This window comes from Daphnia pulicaria, chromosome 6, assembly GCF_021234035.1.
Source record: "Daphnia pulicaria isolate SC F1-1A chromosome 6, SC_F0-13Bv2, whole genome shotgun sequence".
NCBI lineage: Eukaryota > Metazoa > Arthropoda > Branchiopoda > Diplostraca > Daphniidae > Daphnia > Daphnia pulicaria.
The window spans coordinates 21966240-21988980 of NC_060918.1; the positions used below are offsets into that span (position 1 = coordinate 21966240).

Below are 22741 nucleotides of genomic sequence, written 5' to 3' on the forward strand. Positions count from 1 at the left end.
ATTTTTGGTCGAAATTTCGTTAAAAGGTCATCAGAAGAAACGCCCCTCGATATTAGACGAAAAAAAGGGCGTGTTATATCTATGTGAGGTGGGGGGGATATATAAAAAGAATTTTCTAAAACAAAATAAAAGGTTGAGGAAACCAGTTTTTATTTTTTCGTTTTTTTTTTTACCGAGAAAAAATTGAGAACCAGCGGAATGACGAAGGTGAAAACCGTTCGGCGAAATCAAAACGCGCAACTGTAAAAAGAGAGAGAGAAAAACTTGCTAGTACGACTCAATAAAACACGAGAAAAATATCCCGGCCAAGGTCTCCTCGGCATTGGCAGAAAAACGAAAACGAAAAAATTTGAATTTTTTAAAAAATCCCCCAACTTTTGGGAACACAAATTCCATTGCGACACACACACACGTGTGTGTGTAACCTATCGTTTGCTCCCAATCTCCACCTTCTATTTGATTATTAATTCGACAAAAGAATAAAATTTGAATTTGAAAAAAACAAATTTTTTTCCCCTTTCTAATAGGCCTATAAGAAAAGGGGGGTGGGGATAAAAAAAATTGATCGACTTGATATGTCAACAAAGGGCACGTGTTATGCTCAACCCTATCCCTCACTGTGTGTGTAATCATCAACTCATTCTATTTTGATGCTAATTTTCGATTTTTTAAATTCCGGTCTGGTTGATGATCTTGTTAGAAAAGTTAAAAATAACAACACGAGCGCACCATCACCACCACACGGTGTTATTCGTCTAATTGAAATTTACGAGCCGGAACGATCGAACCAATAACCGTAAAAATGGTTATCTTCTTTTTCGATGATTGTGTGTGTGAAGTTTGCGTGTTTCTCGCACGGGAATACACACAGACACTTTCAATTAGCTGGCGATAAAATGACAATTGTTTGGTTAATGAAGTTCGATTCAGGTACAAAAATCCGTAGTTTTTCTTAATGTGGATGCAATTAACAGATGGAGAGAATTTCAAGTATTCGGCCAAAGAATAAAAGAAAACGGTTTTCTTTTTAATTTCTATTTGAATTCCTCCTACCCCCAGGTTTTTATCGATTCGACATTTTCTCCCGGCTGACTCTTGTACTGCTGCTGGGCTGCTGGACTTGTTCACTACCCGTATAATAAAAACCGTTTGCGACGTTGGCATTGGAGAAAAAAAGGACAATCGGCGTCGCGTCCCACCTATATGGAGGCCTATAATAGGAATATCTGATTACAACGGCGACATTTTCTCGATTATTTGGCGACGAGAGATAGATTTTCCTTCCTTATATAACTGTTTTGTTATCAGCGATTGCACTTTTATATATATCGTCCGTTTCTAAAAATATCGTTGCTGGGATATGACGGAGAGAGGGGGGGAAAGAGGGTGTGGCCAGCAGCGATTTCCATCAAATCATTCAATTTGACAATATTCCCAGTTGCATTTAGAATTGCGACGATGAACTGCACTCTTGTCCGATCCTCGACGGCCGGTCGTGATGAGGGTTTTTCCTTAGCTTATGGGGGGCTGTGAGGGGGTCCGTGGGAAGGCGAAAAAGCCTCCCTCTCTCTCATTTCTCTCCCGCATTTGGAGAAAAACACAAAAAGGAGAAGCTTCCACGTCTTTTGTGTGTACATGGGTACTGGCCATCTCCGTTAGAGATGGGGAAAAACGAGGGGGGACGCCATTTCATGTCGATCCCTCCAAAGCAATAGACAGAAGAAGAGGGAACCTGATTTCTCTCAATGCCCTTGCACTCAGCCAAACATCTTTTTTTATTTCGTTCAAAAAATCATTTCAAATCTTTTTATTTTTTAATTATTTTCACTCGATAATGAGTCGTGTGAATCGCAAATGCCATTAGACTTCAAATCAGAGATGACAAGATTTTCGATTGGTCCCTCTCATCACTTTCATCGTGAAAAATTAAAAGAAATTTGAAAGAAAAAAAAATCATTCCAGTTTTGTGTCCATTCGCATCAGCCACTCACATTGGCATATCGAATAATCTGATGGGGCTCTTATCAAGTGCTCCTAGTTGGTGGTAGTTCTCTCCTTGGCTTTTTATATGGACACACGCATACAAAATACTACGTCTAATCATAAAAGAAGGTTTTGTTGTTGTGTATTATACATTCCCCCCTGGAAATAAACGGAATAAGAGAGTAGGAAAAAAAAGATGTCTTATAAAAAGTGCTGCTGCTGCTCTTGTTGTTGTCTGTAGGATTGAACTGCTCGACTGGACCGGACCGGACCCGTTGGTGAAGGGAGGGAGGGACCTCCGACTGTGGGAAACACACACACTGATGGAGCGTCACTACGTAACTTATTTTTCTCTATAAAAATGTGAGAGCTCTCTCTTTTTTCGGGGGGAGGAGGATTTCATTCAAAAACTGGTCTCTATTGTACCAATTCCTTCCTCTACTTTTTTTTATTTATTCCAGATTTTTTATTCGGAGGAGGAGGGGAGGGACGCCCCTAACCGGTGCTCAATAGGATCATGACGGCATTCCACTACTACGTAATCCCTCCACCCCACGACCCAAAGTGTTTTTACAAATTCAATAGGAAAATAAGAAAAAAAACTTTTCTGCTCTAATTTCGCCTACCTCCCAAGTAGATTCAATCAACTTTAATTGATTTAAGAGGAAAAAAAAATCTGCAAATGACGTCGGTCGGCGTCGGTTATGGGGAAAAAAAAACCGCCATTCCCAGTAAAAAAAAAAGCAATCCGTCATCTCCGGCCAGAAAAACACCCTCCGACATGTAGGAAGGGAAAAAATAATAAAAAGGGAAACAGTGGGGTGAGTATGAGATGCTGTTGCGTCTCTTCCGGGAGGAGGGGAGAGACCTGGGTCCGATGCGGACGCGTTTTTTTGGCAACAACAAACGAGTCTCTCCCCTCTTCTTTTTATATCAAAAGACTCGGAAAAAATATAGAAAAATAAGAGGGGGGACCCCACCCTAGAGAAAAAAAGACGACGGCGACGCTATATATACCGCACATTGTACTATACTATACTGAGAACCTTTAGAAAATGTAATCATATAATATAAGGATCGAAACCCCCCCGATGGCCGTTTTTGCCCAACGTTTTTTTTTATTTCTTGTACAAAAACCGCTGCTCCTAGAAATAGAAAAAATAGTTCTTGTTATATAATATCCTCAGTGTCGCATTCCGTCTTATGAGAGAGAGACACAGGGGAGGGATGCTGCTGGTCGGGTCTTTTTTCCCAGGCTCCTTTTTCTCTCTACCGTTCGTCTTTTTTTTTTTTGAAATTTCTTTTTGTCCGTGACGTAAGGGAAATGTGTCCCTTTGATTTCAATCACACCCGAGAAAAACTACCAACGTATAAGAGGGGGGGAATTCATTTTTTTTTTTTCGGCTCCTTGTAAGGGGCAAATTTTTTACCTACACGGTAGTTGTGTGTAACTTTACATTTAAAATTTTTCAACCCCAAACAAAACACCCTGCGCCATATTTTTTTTTTTCAAAGAAAAAATACATTTTTTTAAATAATATTATTACAAAGGCACGTGCCGCGGTTTCCCCCTTTAAAGGCAAAGAGAAAAAAAAAATTTTGGAATCAAATTTTTTCCTCGACGAGATTTCTCCTTTTGGGTGTGTGTGCGCGTGTTAAATATAGCGGATTGAGTCGTGATGGAGGGAGACGTCACATAAGGCAATCTCGTGAAAACACAACCGTCGGGAATTTGTTGTTTCGTTGCCGTGCAATCAAAAGTGGTGAAAGAGACGGATGACCGATCGGTTCGCAAGTAACACGGGTAGTGGATTATTATAGAGCAGCTCGGTTTCAACTGTAGTGTTTTGTCTTTGAATTATTCATTCGAAAACTGCTACGCAACGATTTGTTACAGAGCTGCTGCTGCTGGGGCGATCTCCCAGAGTTCCTGGTAAAGAAGAAACAAGAAATCAAGCCGAGCCACTATAAAAATGATATCATTTCGAATCTAATCAACTTCGGGACCTCTCCCGCGGTCCAGCAGCTTTCTTTCTTCCAACAGCAGCAGCGGGAATGAAAAGAATCCAAATTGGTATCAAAGCGGTTTCGCGGAGGCCATTGCGAGATGATGATTCATTCCATCATCTGATACACACACTACTACTACTATGATATGCATTATATGCATTTACAATTCAAACTCTTTTCTCTTTATGGTTTGCATCAACGGTTCTTCTATCAAGCCATAAAAAGAAATCAAATCTTTTTTGGGAGAATTTTTCCAGCCAAGAATAGATCAATCGACGAAATTCTTTAAATTTTAAAAATGAATTAACTGAGACAATGTTGTCATTTGAATTTAAGTTTACAGGATTATCAATTTAGTTGGCAGAAATAGACGACGGCGTGGGGTTCTAGGGGGACACTAAACATAATCAAGTTGGCAAATCAAGTTTGCCACTTTCTCCGTTTTCTTTCGCCGAATGAGGTCAGTTGGGTCAATTCCAGTGAATTATTCCGCTTCATCCATTCGTCGCCCTGTTTTGTTTCTCAATTTCATTTTCCTTTTTTTGGACTCCCAACTCCTATTTCCGTTCTAAATAATGACAATGAATGGACAGACACGTACAGATTGGACACAAGTCGTAAAACAGGCACGACAGACGTGTCCAAAAAAATTGGCTAATAACCTTGTCTCTTTGGCGCAGACAGTTATACAACCGCCCGACGACATGTAGGAAAAAGAGAACAACATTTTACGACACATTTTTAAAAGAAATCGCAAAGGGAAGAAAAAACAGGATCGTAAAAACTGATTTTCTATTTTTTTTCTTTCTATTTGCAACAGGCCTACTGTTAAGGAGCTTCTTTTCATTTTACGACACATCAATAAAATGGCAAACGGAAAAAAGAAGAAGTTTGTGCCAATCGTAAATCAAAAAGTGGACAAAAAAACAACTTGGAAAAGATGTTTGGAGGACAGCCCTTGTTATTTGGGGGCCATTCACTATACTATTACTATCTCCTTCTTCTGTTGATAATGAGCATTTGGAAATATCCATCTGGTGTACGTGTAACCAGCTGAACGTCTTATTATATTAGCGATAAAAACCAACAACACATTCCAAAGTGAACGAATGAAACGAGATAAAACAAAAAAAAAGCCAATCGATATGTAGAAGAAAACGAGGCCAGTCGTGTAATAATCACGAAAAAATTATAAGCAACTCGCTCGAATTGAATCGAGTTATGCCAGGAATCCACGTCGAAATCGCTACCGTCGAAAACAATTAAAAAAATGCCAAACTTTTTGTTTTTCTCTTTTTAAAAAAGACACCTGGGAAATCGGCAAGAATGAAATAAAAACCCGAAAAAAAAGGATAAGTGTCTACGTGACACTTTCCATCAGATCGCTATAACGCAGTGGCAACAACAACACACGAGAGAGACACAGAAATAATTATCAACACACACACAACCGGTCTTGACCTTCTTCTCCGTCGTCTTGTACACACAACCCACCCCATTCGTCATTAAGAAAGAACACAATAAATCAATTTGCTCGTTTAAAAAAAGAAAAACGACGTTTCTCTTTTATTTTTCCAGCTTCTTTTTCGTATTTTTTCCAAAGCCCACAGATTTTTTTGTCACGGAGAGAATTTTGTTTTATTTTTTCAAGTGAGAGTCTTGATTGGGCGGGTTTTTCTGAATCTAATCGGGCGTCATCCCCGCATATAATAACCCGAATGAGAAACGCAAAGTTAAAAAGCGCGCGCTTTTAACGTTGGAGATTCAAACGAGCGTGAGAGATTCTCTCTCTCGTTCATCGCCACCCATTAAGAGTTTTTTCATTTCGAAAAATTTTACAAAAGAGCTAGTAGCAGATAGTAGTGGTGTGACCCAGTTTGGGATCGGAATATTTAACATTTTCGTAGAAAAACAAGCAGTTGCGTGATGGCGAACGGCTGCTAGATCGAGTTCTTTACTGGGAAAATCAACCGACCAAGTGTACCAACAATGTCGCAGCGCTGGTCGTCAAAAAAAGACAAGTGATTGAAATCCGCCACCGAATCAGAAATAAAAAAGGCGGGCAAAATAAAAAATAAAATAAAAATACGATAAAACAAACAACCAAAATGGCGAGGAAACGGGAGAAAGTTAATTTTGTTTTGTTTTTTTAAAGGGGAAAAAAAAAGAACCCAGAAACGAAAAAGAGAAAGGGCGCGATCGGTAGGTCAATGCGAAATGAAGCAATCAAAGATAAATAAATGAGGAGGAAAACAAAAACAAAGAGCCCCGCGTGAGTTGAGAGATAGGAGGTTGGCCAAATTGAAAAAAAAAATAAATAAAAGAATCAAAAGAATTGAGCAAAGGTTGACGCCTACCTGTGGGCACATCTTGCACTGATATTTGCGTCCTCCGCCGCCGTTGGACGTCGAGCCGCCCATTTTTCCGCCAGACGTCGAACCGGACGAGATGATGGGGACGATGGGAGGCGACTGAGACGACGAGCTGCTGGTAGAGGCCGACGTCGTCGACCGCGGTCCGACGGCCACGCCGTACAAGTGGCCGGACGACCCGAGTTGACCGACGACAACGGGCGGGCCGCCGTGTGACAGCGGCACTTCCATCCGACCGTCCTGGTCCAGGCTTCCACCTTGAAATGAAACAAAATAAAAAAAAAAACATTTAATTTAAATTGAAAATAGGACAATCTAATTGACTTGAAATACTAACGAACGAAAATTAATTGACACTTCGTGAAAGAAAATCTATTCCTGTTTTCCTAAGAATTTCGTTCCAAAAAATCTCGTTTCGTCTTTCTGAGTTCTTCCAACTTGTTTTGTTTTATATTTACATTGGTGTATACAAGTAGAGTTTATATTGTGGGTGGGAAATTCGAGACGAAAGAAGAAGAACCGGTTTCGTGTTGTGTGTGTGCACGGTCGCGTCGCAGTCCCCCCCGTCTTGGCACAGGCGACGCTTATCACATTGGACATTTGCGTGTCTGTGTGTGTTAAGATATATATATTTTGGTTTAAATGTATTCCCAAAAGAGAGAAAACAAACGAAGAAAAACAGCCGACGAAGTGACGTGGGTGGACGGATCATAAGGGGGGGCCCTGTTACGCAATGCACGCACCACCACCACCAGTTGGCATTCCACACGACCAAAAATAATCGGGAATTTTCGATTTTCACCATCGACAGGGAGAGATAAATATCAGATGCGGGAGAGCCGATAATTTTCATTCGATTTCATCCGGCCGGAATGGGAAAAAAAAATCTGACGCCAATGACATGCAAAAGAAAATAACACAAAAGGAGAAAGTCGATCTAACATTGGAGCGGGGCGTCGATTAGGAATGACTCTGTGTGTGTGTGTGTGTATAGATTATCGTGAATAAATAATAGATGCACATACTAATCATACTACCTATATATGTTAAAAGGAATGAATAAATTGATAGCGCGCTGAAAAAGTCATTAACGGCTAATGAATATTCAATCCATTCCCGGATTTTCTAGATACTATTTTCCCGGGATAGGAGATAAATCGACTTTGATTCCATACAATAAAACAATTGTTGAATTCGTGAATAAATTAACCGCGCAGGAAAAACAAAATCGAGCTCACTCTGCACATTGTGATAATAATTAAAATGCAACTCAGCACCCACCCCCCTCGACATTTCCGACCTGCTTGCAGTCGTGACGCAAGAACTTTTCTTTCTCGATTCCCTCCATTTTTATTATATTGAATCACCTGACCGAAACGAAAGGAAAAAAAAAACGCCGAGAGCGCATTATAATATCCCGCCACACCAATTGCTCTTTCGTTGCAGCATCCAAAAAGTCCAAAAAATCTTTGCCCCCGGAGTCGTAGTAGCCTATATATATAAGATAGGTTGCTAATCTGCGGTGATTATTAGACGGTTGAAAAAGTTGAGTTAAAACTGGTGGTGGTGGTGGTGGTGGTGGCTGTGCCCGCAGTGTTGTTGCCCAGACACAATTGCTACAAACTATATACTACCAACGGTATACACACTAGCCGTCTAATGGCCTGCGTTTATTTATACATCTAAACACGGCGCGAACAATAACACAAGAGAGAGAGAATGGCCCTCTGGAGATTTCTCTCTTTCTCCCGAGTTCCGTGAACTTATCAATCGCGTGATTGATATAGTGAAAACATGGCCCGATGAAGAATAGGCATCTATATATAATTATTATTTATAGCGGGGCTGCTGGCTCTCTTAAAGCTTCTCTCTTTCTCTCACTGTAGTTGCGCGTTCTGGTGCTGATGGAGATTTTGCGGTGATGATGAATAACAATAGGAAAATCGCCTCTAGTGATTGAAAAGTTATTCCTGGAACGGGCACGATAGCAGCCAGAGAGAGAATGGGCCAATAGGTACGTCTCACGAAAAATGAACGAGCGCAATGAGGAGAAGGACGGACGATGGCCGCGAGGAATTTTTTAAGACTCACTGGATGAGGCTGACTTCGTTCAACAAAACATTTTCCCGTCTTCTCTCTCTCTCTCTCATCGGCGCGTTTTAAAAACAAAATAGAAACAAAACAAATCTCGACTTTCGATCGGCGACAGGTGACGAAAAGGTTTAAAATAAAAACGACGTGACGTGACCGATTCTCATTTATCCTCGTTCTCCAAACGTCGCTCCATCTTCACCACTGAACACACGCAATGGTCCCCTTTCGTTATCTCTTTTGAAATGAACAAACTGTCAATTTATGCATTTGAAATGAGGAAAATAAAACGCAGTTCAAAAGAACAAAAACCTGAACTTGATGACTTTATATACATCTAGTCTAGCCTAACCATATAGAGTCGCTAATTAAAGCTTGAACGAGAGAACTCCCAGTTAACCGCATCCAACGGGGGTTGGGTTGGCTGGCTGGCTGGCTGCTATAATACCCAGCGCAGCAGAGCCGTTTTTCCTGGCGAGTTATTCAGCTGGCGGCTGATGTGCTGGTGTTTTCTCACACTTGTGATTGTTGTTGTGCATTGTCCGACAGGCGTCAAACACACCCATTTTGGCTCGATGGCTGGGCTTGTTGTTGGTGCTTTTTCTGGCCACATCACGGCCGGCAGAACGAGAGTATCAAGATCGTGATCGATAATACTTGGCCCCCACTGGAAAAAAGAGAAACTGGGCGCCAGGATGACGTTCAACGGAGCAACAGCGTGGAAATAAAAACAACAAAAAGGTGTCGGAGGAAAATGCAAATGAATGGCTAAAACTTACTGAACAGCTGGTCGTAGGGATCCAGTCTCATTGACGAACTTGAGAAAATTTCAAAGAAACTATTTTCTATATAGAAATGTGTTTATTTATTTATTTTTTTTTTCAAAAATTGGCGCCAAAACTTGTCGGTTGAGTTTGCGGGGTTTTTAGTTTTACGTCATTGACCGATCGATCGAATCCCACACACTGAAGGAGGAACTTGAAATTTTCTGGTGGTAGAGAGGGGGGGGGGGTGCAGTGTCCAACGTCCAGCACCGCGTGATTTTTTTTTTCGGGCCGGCAGGTACGACACCGGAATTGACAATTTCCAGGCCCCGGCGTCTGGTTTTGTAGGGCCACGGAAGTTGACTAACTCACGCCACACGACACGCTGCCGCCTGTTTGTGCAGCTGGACGAAATCACGGCAAGATAAAGATGACGCAGCCGAGTGAACTGGTTGTCGGCCTCACGATGCCCAACTCGCTGCTACCTTTTTACCTGTTGCCACACACTAGCCTACCCCCCTCTACTAGATTTTGTTGTTGTTGTTGTTGATAACATTTTTTTCTTATTGTTGTTGTTGTTTATGCTCCTCCCCCCCCCTCCACCAGAGAGGATAATTTTTTTCTTTCTTTTTTGTGGCTCAAGGCGAACCGGAGCGGCGGCGGCGGCGGTCGTAACTTTCCTTATTTCTTAGCTCTTTTCGTGTGCATTTATTACATTTTTCCAATGTCGGGAAGAAGAAGAAGAAGAAGAAAACGCGCAGTTGTTGAGTAACACATTCAAGAGAAGAATCCCTCACCACCACACACACAAAAATAAAAGAGGATGATGGATGGACGGCGCTCTCCCTTTTGACTCTCCAACCCTTTGGAAGTTATAAGAAAGAATCTCCGATTGTGTGTCGTCCGATGCAAAAATATAAAACACACTTTGTCTTTATAGGGGGGGGGGGGGCCTTTTTTTTACAGCACCGACTCCGTTTACGACACTCTACATTGGCCGTTATATCCCCGCCCTTGTGTCGATCTATTTGACCCTTCCACAAATCTAAAAGCCTCGCATCAAAACCGGTTCTAATAAAATAATTTTGATTTTAATATTTGATCTAGTCGGAGGTTTTATTTTTTTTTCTCAGATGGAATTTCAAATCGATCGGTTGCAAACTTTTGAAGGTTCCCTCTTTGGGGTTATCTATTCAAAACGTGTAGTCTAATATTTTCGTACTACACACATTGGGAGGGAGATGAGAATCGCCTTCCAATAGCTCAAATAAAGCGGACCGAAACGGGACCGGTTTTTCATTCGGTGAATATAAGAGCTTGGGACTTTTATTTTTATTTTTTTTGGTGGATTCCAGCGCAAGTAGAATTTCTATATATCGGCTCGCAATATATAAAAGCTGATGCAGTTTGTTGCCGCTGATAATTTCGGCTGCCGCCACCGCCGCCGCCGCCGCGCATATTATTCCGTTGCGCATTCACATCAGCCCAGACGCTTTTAGTAATTCCATAGAGATTCTCTCCGGGGATATAGGCGGGGACAAATATTTATCCAATTATTTATAGAAAAATAAAAATAAAGAAAACGGGTCTAGAAATAAATAAAGGACTGCGAGATTATTCGGCCATTAAATCGACTCGGGTCGGGTAGAGACGACGAGACGAGACAGAGTCGATGTCTGTCTCTCGAATGTGTTTTGATTTTGTTGCACGACGATTGCAGAGAGAAGAAAAGACGACCTCTCAACTCTTATATATATGTAGATAATAGGCTAAAAAGTATAGAGGCATTCCACGGTGCTGCCCAGTCAATCAGTTGGGGGTTTTTTGTTCTTACCTTTTTGATGCATGGAAGAACCGGTGCTGTTGCTCTGGTCAGACGAGCTCATTTTACTCTGCAAATGGAAGAAAAAGAAGAAACAAGAAATCACAGTCGGGAATAAAATCATGTCGAACAAAAGTCCAGAATGATCATAAATCAAGCCGTCCATCCGGACGAGACAGACGAGGGACCGGCACGAGTGAAACAAAACACGAAAGACAACAACAACAACAACAACATCAACCCAAAAAGAAAAGGTCCAGATAAAAACGAAAAAGGATTTCAAATCTCTTCGTATATATATAGGCTGCCTGTGCTTTTATACAAGATTTTAAAGTCTCCTTTTGGCTGTTGGCAGCTAGAAGAGGGGGGGATTGATTACGGCATGCAAATTTCGCTCGTTCGGGCGGCTCGTTCAGTCACACGAAGATATTTTTGTGTTTTCTCGATACTCGTTTTTCTTTCTAAGAACAAACAGCGTGTGTGTTTGGTTTGTATTTTTACTTTGTTGTGTCTGGCGTGTGTTTCTTGGTGACCGCCTTCAGAAAAGAAAAAACCGTCTGGAAAATAATAAAGACACACCGCCATCGTCGTGACTTGGCACCTGCAGCACGTCACACACAAATGGCAAAAACCAAAGTCCCCCCCCCCCTACCAATGATCGGTTTTGACGCCATCCATCTTCAGTGCCCAGTCATGTGATGTCGTTGTCATTTTGAGAGTTTGGGTAGAAATCGAAAACTTTTGAATTTTTCAAAAGGCCATTTTTTTTTCTTTCTTCCAACGGCCCTCCGACTGTGTCCACTTTTTTTTACAATTGTTACAAGTCTCCCGCGGCTACACTTACTCTGATAATTTCCCAAGAAAACTTTTTTCGTCAAAAAATTTAAAAAAAAACCCTTTTACAAATTTTTTTTAAATTTCAACCCCCCTCTCTTCTTTATAGATCGGATATATAACCCTTCGTGTGTTGTATAAAAAAAATTTTGTTGGGCAACTTTTTTTTTCTAAAAAAATTCGTCACGCATCGCCGACTAGAAGAAGAGAGTGTCGGTTTCCAAAGAGTTGGTCCTTGTTGTGCATGTTGTTATACAACACATCGGCAGGGGGGTTGACGAATTTTCAAATTTTTTTTTCTACTTTGAAGGCCGGAACGGATTTCGTGTAAGATGTAAAAAAAAAAAAAGGGTTTTTTTTTCTATTTTACTGCACTCCTTTTTTTTATGTAATTTTATTTGGGGCTCAAGGGGTAGTGGTGTTGTGTGTATTAACCCTTTTTGGTCGTGGTGGTGGTGGTGTAGACAACAACTTACCGCCCCTCTATGACCCCCCCAATCCTTGGATAGAGACTAGTAGTAGTAGGCCTATTACCTTCCTGTTATAAAAAATGAGACACACAAACTTTTATGACATGGACCCCCAAATCCTCTTTTACCCCCCTCCCTTTTTTGGTGTGTGTGTGTGAAGGGGTAGTACTCCTATACACAGATGTGGTAGTAGTCTTATAAAACCCCTTTTGGGCCGCAAGACGTAGCGCAATCGGGTTCACTTGTTACACAACAATACAAGCGTGACCGAAAAAGGGTAAAATTCGATCCTTCCCACCAACATTGTAAAATAAAAACACAATTCTGGTGTCTATTGGAAACCCTTTACTGTTTTTCCCCCAAGCTGAGCTTAGAGATGTTTCAATTTCCCGCGCCCCTTTTTCTCTCACCACTCGGTGGACCGCATCAACCACCAAGACCCCCATATCTTTCTTTTTGTTTCTGAAAATATATTTAAAAAAAGGGTTGACTGTGTTGCGTTGTCTATACAGAAACCCCTAGGAATTGGAGACACTGGACAGAGGCCGTCCAGTTTCGCACCGCCTTGTCTTTTTTTTTGGACTTTTTTACGGCCCCATTTTTCTCAGGTATCACCATTATAAAGAAACTTTTTTTGTGACGATAACCCTTTTTTTTTTATCCTGTTTAATATTTAAAAAAAAATTGTCATTTAAATTTTTTGTTTTAAATTTTAATTCTAGTGGAGAGTGAACGCCCTTAACTACTGAATATTCATAAAATCCAATCAGGACCATGCGAAAAAATAGAATAAAAAAGATGACTGTGTGGCGAGCGCATTTTTCCCCGTCGTTTTTCAAATTTCCCGCTGCGACGATTTGAATTTTAAAAAAGAAAAAGAGTATCGTGTAGTATTTTCCTGTTGTATCTTTCCATCTTTTTTCCTTTCTGCTGTGGAAAGATCACATCAGCGAGTGCGTGTTTTAGATTTCCATTTTTCTGGACCTAGTGGCGTGCCATTCCATTCTATCCACGTCGTGTAAAGTGTAAACGCGGGTCGGGAGGGACAAAACAGATACCCGCGTGAGTGTTTCATCATCCCGTAACCCCATTTTTCACCTGTCAACGAGGCTGCGAGGGGAAAATATCAAGCGACTGACTGCGCGTGATCGCTGCGTGTGTATTTTTCTTACGTAAGAAAGTCAAAAAAATAATCTAAATAAAAACGGGCCCCGTCATGTATCAAACATTTCAGACGCCATTCATCGTCCCCCACACCAGACAAATCCACCGACCCCCTGCCGGGACCCAGAGACAAACGACCGGGCTCAATCCCTCCCCACTTGAATCAAATTCGTCGGGAGAGAAGATTGGCAGTCCCGAAGGAAAAGGCGACCGAAAGATCCTCGGGGCGTGATATCACCGACTTGATTAAAGGGGCCACGGCGACCCTGTCGCACGTACACACAACGGACAGCAGCCGATAGGCTGTAGGGGTCTCTCGGCTCGCGAGTAATTGTGCAACTAGTCATCATCACGAACGACGAGAGATTCAGAGAGAAGGACTAATCATCGGTCGTGACCCGTTGCGAAGACCGCGACAGCCGACGGGCAAACTGGCAATGAATGGCGACGACGGCGCTGTGACCATTTCTCCTCTTTCCCATACATTTTGGATAATGAGACCATTGCATGTTGTTCATCTTTCTTTCCAAGAGTGCCGAAACGAAACTGGCCAGACACACGGACGGACGAACCGAGCCGAATGCAACAACAACACAACCTCGGCGCCCCATTACCCGAAAAAAGATGATGACGGACTCTGAAAAAAGAGTAGTAATCGAATATAATGATGATGATGAACCTTCTTATCATTCGCTCCTCCTTCGGATTCGATTATACCCTACAACCCGCACTGTACAGTAACAGCAACTCGGCTGTGTGTATATCGTGCAGCTCTCCCGTCCATCCACCGCCGTAGTACGTATGAAATACTTTTGATATCTTGAGCCTATATTTATTATAAGAACCGGTCCGTGTTGCCTAGCCATCGAAACTGTCCAGTCTCTTCTCTATCCATCCCGAGTCAATGTTGTTGTTGTTGTTGATGGATTCCAAAATAAAATCAAAATGTTTTGATTATTTACCTCGACGCCGTTCCACATGTAGTGGACGTCGTGATGGTGCGGATTGGCGCTGGTCATGTGCTCGGCCATGACGGACATCCAGTGCATCAGACCAGCCTGGGGCTGCGATGGCGCCGGAGGATTGTTGTTGTTGTTGTTGGCAAGAGCCGAGGAAGAGGAGCCGGACGGACCGTGAGGATGGTGAGCGTGGTGGTGGTTGTGAGCGTGATGATGATGATGATGCGGATGATTAGGAGCAGCGCTGTGGTGATTGTTGTTGAGTTGCTGTTGTTGCTGCTGCTGGAGTTGTTGCTGTTGTTGTTGTTGCTGGTGTCCGCCGGTAGATCCAGCCGCTCCGCCAACGCCAACGGGAGTCTGTGCCGGTGTAGGCGGAGTTCCAGCTGTTCCGCTGTTCGGACTGGGCTTGGAGACATGCGCATGAGCTGCTTCCGGCGCCGGAGACCAGACGAGCGCCGCTTTCTGGAAAAATAAACAATCAAATCAAAATTAAAAATAGAAAATAAATTAAATTACGAAACAGCTTTTTTTGGGCTGGTGTTTAATGAAGACAATTATTTCTCAATTGTTGAAGAATTCACCAGAAATCCTTAATGATGAACTTTTTCAATTACGACACGACCACAAACCCATCCATCTATTAAGACAGTTATTGGCCGGCCAGAAGAAAACCAAAAAAAAATTCACATGGCGTGTTGTACTGCGTACGTGTGTGTGCAATCATCTCGACTCAATTTGGTGATTACCGTGTTGCCGAGCTACAACAACAACTGACCAGAGATCAAACTTCTTTTTCTGCAATAAAAAGAAAGAAAACTGGCCAGCATTAAGTGAGCCCTAAAATTAGAAAATGACACCAAAAAACGATTTGTTTTGCAGTCGATCGCTCACCCATCACTACCCGCCATTCAGAGTTGGGGCAGCAGCAGCAGCAGCAATTTCACCTTCTTTGCATTGCATGTGATCTCCTTCTACTCGTTTCTGGCCCCGCAACAATAATCATTTCGGTATAATTAGCTGCTGCTACTCTCTCTTTCACAAACAACCCCCTTTTTTTCGAGTTGTTTCCAGACCAACCGATCATACAAGATATAAATTCTCGGTATAATAGAGCCGCAGGGTCGCTAATAATCGAGAATCTCGTGATTCATAATCAAAAGTGGAATAGATCCACGGCCACCAGCCAGGTGGGGCTATATATTCTACTAGTGCCAAAGCTATCTGTCTGACTGGCCGTCATCCACCTACTCTGGCTGGAGCTGGGCTGGACTGTGAACGTCGAGGGCACCCAAATGCATTCTCAGTCCGGTTGATTCCGCTTAGCAGGTCCGCTGTCGGCTGCGCTAAGAATTTCCAGGTGGATTACCACGAACCGCCGACCTGTTATATACATTATCCTCCTTGCTGGCTGCCGTATTGCATGGCATAGCCTCAAGATGTTTGTGATGGGAGAGCTCACGAATGAAATAATAAAAAGGGAAGAAATATATCTCGGGATACCTTTCTAATCATTAACTTTCTATGAATGTGTGAGTGAGCGAGACCGGTCATTATCATTATTATGGCGGGGCAGCAGCAGCATATTCCCCGTCGAGTTGTGTTTTTAGAAACTGGAATCAAGTACATTCGTTAATAGTTCAGTCGCTGGTTTTTACGAAAAAAGCGTAAACTTAAATATAGACATGTGCCGACTCTCTCAGCTCCCAATGATTATAGACTAGCCAGCCCGTTATATGAGGTGCAAAATTAAGAAAAAGATTAGCGCCAGCATTGGAGATTTCTCACACATTTTTGGCACGTCGTAAAAATTTAAAAAAGTAGCAGCATTCCCCCCCCCCCCCTTTTTTTCTTGTAAAGATTATTTGGTTACAGAAGCACGCGTCAAAATAACCAGAGAAAAAAAAACAAATTTTTTTTTTACCGACTTCCTATAGCGCACGCGGCGCTTATTCACGAACACGTCGTGAAACAACAAAAAAGGGAAACAGATTAGAGGAAGGTGGAGAAAAAGACTTGATTTTTTTCTTCTTCTTCTTCTCACAACACAAACAATAAAATACAACAACAACAACAAAAAACCCAACACATTTTTGGGGGAAGCCCTCAAGTTTTTTTGGGGGTCTTTTGTCGGAATTTTTTTCAACATTACGCAGGTAGTAAAAAAAAAATTAAATAAAAAAAAAATTAATCCGAGCCGATGGAAACATGTCAGTAAAAAACTTCCCATTTTTATTTTTTTTTTCTCTAAATTTTTTTAGTTTGGTTTTGTTGATTATTAAATTTAGACGAAGTAATTTTTAGTCAGAAAGCGGATCGGCGCAAAAAGAATTTCTTTATAAAAAAAATTTAACGGAATCTTGTTCCGACTGGCTGAACTACAAAATCAGTTTGGAGACTATTTCTGAATTATTTTTTTTTTTCGTTTATTTTACTACGAGAAAAAAAATTTCATTGAAAAAATGAAATGCTGCCGGAATAAATCAGTTTTAGATTTATTTTATAAGATTTTTTTTATTCCACATCGACCCCGGAGCATTTCAATAAATTTTTCTGGCATTTTTCAATTCTTTTATATAAGAGCTCGACGCTTCACCATCAAGCGGCGCGCAACGGAACTAAATGGACGTTACATAACCCAGACCCCCTTTTTAAAAGAAACATGTACGACTACTCTAACGGACTGCGCCGTATACATATTACAAAAGCTCATCCTTCAATGTCGCCTCTTATCTCCTGTCCGGGGTTCTTGTGTACGTTCGTGGGAAAAGAGAAAAAAAAAAAAAAAAAATCTCGTTTCATTAGTCGGTTGCTTGCTCCTATCATTATTACAGTAGTAGCGTAGTAATTAATATATAGTACTCAAAAAGTCTAGCTAGTCGAAAGAATTCATTTATTTATATAATACTCTAAGGCTGGGCTCGAACATTTTTCCATTAAAATGACCCGTGAAAAAAGTGTCGGTTACATCCACTTGATGGGGCCACGGTCGCTAGTTACGACAAACCATCGGGATGATTGACGCCATCCACGTAATAACTCGAGACCGAGAAAAAGGGTGCGGTGAGGTCATCGTTCGTCGGCTCGTTTCACATTTCAGCCAATCAAACTCGACCATAAAAAGAAGATGTAATATCAAAAGTGACTCGACAGAATCACTAGGCAAATATCGATTTCTCTTGAATTGATTCATTAGCGCCCGCCACATTCAAAATGCCGTTACTAATTTGCGTTCAAGTGAAAAAAGACTCATTGAAGAGCTCAAGGTTTCTCGTGAATTTTTTTTTTAAAAAGAGAAACTCGTATGAAGTTGATATCGAACAGATATCAACGGTGTTGGCATTCCGTTGGTACGAAATAAAAAAAAAGGGGCCACCGGGAGCAACCAACAACAAAAAGAGAATTGATGAAAAGGAGAGGACGTCCGTTTCATCATCACACGCGCCCCCCCCCCTCCCCTTTATCCGGCCGTGACTTTTCTCCTTGTGAATCCGCCCCATTCCAATGAAAAGAAAAAGGCCAAAATAAAAAAAAAGGGAGTGAGTAGGGAAACGGGCACGCTAAGAATAGTTGCACAGCGTGTGTATAGTCGCGTATAGTATGTAGAGTAGTAGTATCGCCATTGACCCCCTTCCACCACCACCGCCACAGCCAACAGCCAACACACACACACACGAAGAGTCGATTCATCCATTCTCCCGTCTCTCCTCTGTTTTCGTAACAAACTTGATTCGTGAATGAGAGAACGCGTGCGCAGCAAAGACACACAGACACACAAAAGCCTGTTGCGCTCTTCTTACGCCAGTGAGAGAGAGACTCTCTCTCTCACTCTCTCGTGTGTGTCCCGTGTGACGGAATTAACGAGCGGCTCATCACCGCACAAAAAATAAGAAGAAAAACCCAACCCAAACTCTACAGCCATTTGCTCCTATTTCTTCCTGGGCGATTAAATATGCAGGATCACGTTTTCTTTCGCTTTTGTGTCTACCTCGTGAAATATTCCATGAGAGAAGGGAATTCATCAAGTTCCCTTTTTTTCTTCTTCTTGTAGAGACACGGGAGTTGTGACGTTAAAGGGACCTGACTCTATTTTTTGTCCCCCCTTTCATCTAATTTTCATGTCTAGCTCCTGTCTGTCTGTCTGTCTGGCTGTCTAGGCTCCTGATTTTTTGGTTCCCTTTTTTTCTTTTTCTTTCTTTCCTGATTCCTGCCCGCCTCTAGCGCCGTCCTCATCCCTGGGCAGACACGCCTTGGATTTCCCGTCGAATCAAAAAGGAATTCCCGACCGTTTTTCGTCTGACTGACTTTTCCTAGAGTCAGCACACACACACAAGACAGTGTGTGTGTGTCCCCACGTCGACTTCCTTCCACGTCCGCCCGTATTTATACATCCCCATCTGTGTGGAAAAACCGGACCAGACTCGGCCGTCCCCACACACACCTCACAGCAGAGTCGATGGCCAGCCGAGAGTCTGCGACGGGCATAGAGCGAGGCAAAAAAAAGTAGGAAGAAGAAATAAATCAATAGTTGGGTCGGCAGGCAAGGCAACCCCCCCATTCCTCCTCTCGTGATACTCTATAGAGATATGACGTCAACAAACTCCTTACTTTTTCCCTTTAGCTTCTTGTAGGGGGAGAAGGAACAATCGAGACAAAATCTTCCAGACGCTTATTGATAAATCTAACAAGAGTATATAACTTTCCATCAATATGCTAGTGTGTGGGGGTCCAGTTTGATTCCCGACCTGACCTTGCTGGCCACCAACAATTGTGCCCGGGCCGATCTTTTTATTGGACCGGGGTTGGAAACTTATTTCCAGGAACGGGTCGCAGACTTTATCCACCGTCCGTCCTACGCACATACACACAGGGACGACTGGAATCTGGGCAAAAAAAGCATTATTACCCAGGAAGCTAGCAAAAGGTTTTTTTTTCTCCAGCAGCATTCCATCAGCGTTCCATTTCTCCTCATCCCCAACTGCAAAGAATTTTCATTCCCGACTCCCGGCCGAAACCGAACGATAAAAAGAAAGAAGAACGCCCTTTTGCAATTGCACCGAGAGTCTCCCCCCCCCCCACACACACCCATCGATCGCTTTATAGCGTATACTACTACCCCAGTGTGGGTGGGAAAAAAAGGAGTAGGGGGGGGGGGTCATTGTCGTTGGTAGACGACGGGCAAACGCTGGGCTAGACGTTCCCGCGGGATCGTGTCTCGTCTCTCCTCTTTTTTCTTTTCTTTTTTCTCTACGCGACACGGGTGGTGGGGTAGTAGTAGAGGTAGAGGCGGCGATTGGTCGACGCCCTGCTCCGTTGGCGAGATCGGAGAAGGGGGAAGATTATGGTCTCGACATGGCACATCGACATGCTCATCTCCATCCCTCACAGCTCTTCTTCTTCTTCTTCTTTTCTTTTTTCCCGATTTTCTTGGATTGCATTTCGTGATGCCTCTGCCAATCTCTCCCCCATTCTTTTTTTGGGTGCTGTTGGCCCGGCAACTAACGACGACGGGCCGCCTTAGCTACTACTGCTACTACTACTACTGCCGGCCACACTGTGTCTAAGTCCTGCCTCCCTCCCCATCCCAGTGTGTGTGTGTGCACTCGTCTAATTGGCCAATTGAATCAATCTCGGACGATCGGCAAGCCAGCAGAACTGATACCCATCGGGATATTTGGCCGTGGCCTCCGTTGCTGCCGTTGCTGCACAGTGAAAAAGATGAAGGAGCGTGAGCCGGGCATTCTGCCAAGTCGACTCTCTTTGCTCCTTTTTCTCTCCTTCCCCCCATTTGTTCTCCGAATCGGATGGAATCGACTCGACTCGACTTACACACTACGGGATGAACAAGATCTCATTTGAGTTATGCCAAACAAAGCGAATCGCGGGCGGATGGATGGATTTTTTTCTCCCTTTATCTTCTTCTTTTTCGTTTCTTTTTGGGCCGACCCCCTCTGGCCCCCCCTCACCCCTTTTTTACTTTTGCCATCCGATTGGTACACCTGAGAAATAGAGAGAAAAGAAGTCTTACGCAACTTCATTTAGACATTGTGTGTGACTCGATCTGTCTCTCAATCAACCAGACACAATCGAATCAATCCGTCATATGTCAAAGACTCTTTTTCTTTCTTTTACTTTTTCTTCCGGCGGACCAGAAACTTATTCATCCGCATTTCCCATCGCCTTTGCGCCTTGGCGGTCGGTCGGTCGTTCCCGGCGAAAGTTAAAATCAGAAAAGAAGAAGAAGAAGGAACGGGCTATGAGAAAAAAAAATAAAAAACGGGAAAGAAAATAAAGTAGAAGAGAAGAAGAAGGGGGGGCCGGCCTATTATGCTACGTAATAACATGGGCCTGGCTCTCTGCTGAGAAACATTCCAGCCCATACGGCACGGCCAACAAACCACGCCGTGTGTGTGTGTGTGTGCGCGCGGTATATGTTTATATTTATCCATCAAGTCGTTGGCGGGGTGGTGCTGGGGCGAAGGGAGAATGGGCGAGCAAAGAAGAAGATGGTGATGAACACGAAGGAGAAAGAAGAGAAGAGAGCAGCTCGGCAATGTAAGCAAAAGAGGCACACACACATCTCAACAACACTGACCTGCTTCCCTTTCAGCACAACCATGTATAGGAGGAGGTTGACGCCGAGTTCTCACTACCGCCGTCGTCGTCGTCTTTTTCCTTTTTATTTTTTCAATTCGGCCGGAATGAACCCGAAAATACCAAAATTTCGTGATTCCCCGATCGAACCTTCAAAATTCACCGACAATCCTAACGAGATCACCACGGGGGCACTAAACGAAGGGGCCGTTTCAAAACTTTGAAAACACAATCACAATCAAAAAGACCCTGGCAGTTGAGTTGGGCACGGCACTGAATTGACAACACGTGAATTCGTGAACAAACAAGTTCGCCAAAAACTCGAAAGTCTTTTCAAACGGTCAGATGTTTAAGAGGAGGACGACACTGTCGAAGAGAAAAGAAAACGAGTCACAGCAGTCGGAGCAGCTCGTCATTTTTCACGCTGCCGCCCAGCAACACTCAGCCACGGCGAATGGCGCGAACGGCAAAGGCAGGCAGCGAGAGACTCTTTACACGGCCGTCCGTCCGTCGTGTGTTCCACACGGCACAGAGAGGCTCTTCTGGTATCCCGAGTCTTTTTGGCTTGGCTCGGCAGTTGCTTTGGAGTTAGTCGCAGTAGTGGGGAGAGAGAAGGAGCTGACGAGGGTTTCGTTCACATAATAACCTACTCCTCCTCCTATCCTTTCGTCGTTTCTTTTTTCCTTATTCTTTTTCCTTTCGTTCCCACCATTTTTCGGGAGGACAGAAAAGGAGGTACACCCACCCGACGAGCAGAGACAAAAGCGGCGCACAATTTTTTTCACGTTCAGCTCTGACTGACTGACAGCGCAACGCGCCGGTCACGAAAATATAAAAAAGGAATAAGAAAAGGGAGAAAATAATTTTGTATGTGTTGTTGGCTCTGGTCTTCTTCTTCTCCTGTAGGCTATATATGCTCTTTTTTCCTCTCTTCCTTTTCGACTTCCTTTCATCACTCCTTTCTTTTTTCCCCTTTCGTTTTCTCTTTTCTATTTATTTTTTCTCTTGGCCGACCGCTCAGTCCCGCTCCCTCTCTCGGCCCGTTTTTTCAACAGCCCAACAACAACAACAACAACAACCTAAAAGAAAAGAAAAAAGCTCCTCACTTTCAAAAACAGAAGCCGAGAGAAGAGAAAATCCATCATCGGAAATTCATAAGATCTTGCAATAATAATCAAACAACATTCCCGATACTCTTTTCCACGAACGGAAGATATTAGAAAAAGCCTCAAAGTTTGTCGTCGCGGGTATAAGAAGCTTGGGTACTACCCACGTCGTACTATACGTCCCTGCCCTGCCTCAACGTTTCGATCGTTTATCCTCGTGCAAAAGTCAAACAATTCCAGACGCGACACATTTTTCTCCCTGCGACAAAGTAGAGAGTTTCTCTTTGCTCTGGAAATTTAATTTCACGACATTTCTCTTTTTGTTTTGTTTTTGTTTCTCTCCGTGAAGAATGAAGGAGAAACAAATTATGTGTTGCGTAACGCTGTTTCTTCTCTCTTATAAGTTAAAAATCGAGGAACAAACTAGACGAAAGAGTGAAGGGGGATAACAACGTCAACGATCGAGCGGCTGTATTATAAAATAATAATATATAGGCACGAGCTCTCCTTTTTTTCTTTTGCTATTCCCGCGGCCTCTTCCTTGGAGCGTCTAACGCGCCGCGTGTGCGGTATTG

General features: G+C 42.9%; 1 protein-coding gene across 3 annotated transcripts in view; it reads right to left on the reverse strand.

Annotated features, from left to right (window-relative positions):
* The window catches only part of LOC124342568 (zinc finger protein rotund-like), a 119694-nt gene that overhangs the window by 74079 nt on the left and 22874 nt on the right, over positions 1 to 22741 (reverse strand). For all 3 annotated transcript variants that reach the window (XM_046795566.1, XM_046795565.1, XM_046795568.1), the window contains exons 4-6: positions 14473 to 14931; positions 11055 to 11112; positions 6351 to 6622 (exon numbers count right to left, since the gene is read on the reverse strand). In XM_046795566.1, the coding sequence (XP_046651522.1) occupies positions 6351 to 6622; positions 11055 to 11112; positions 14473 to 14931 (789 nt within the window). The remainder of the gene's footprint in view (positions 1 to 6350; positions 6623 to 11054; positions 11113 to 14472; positions 14932 to 22741) is intronic.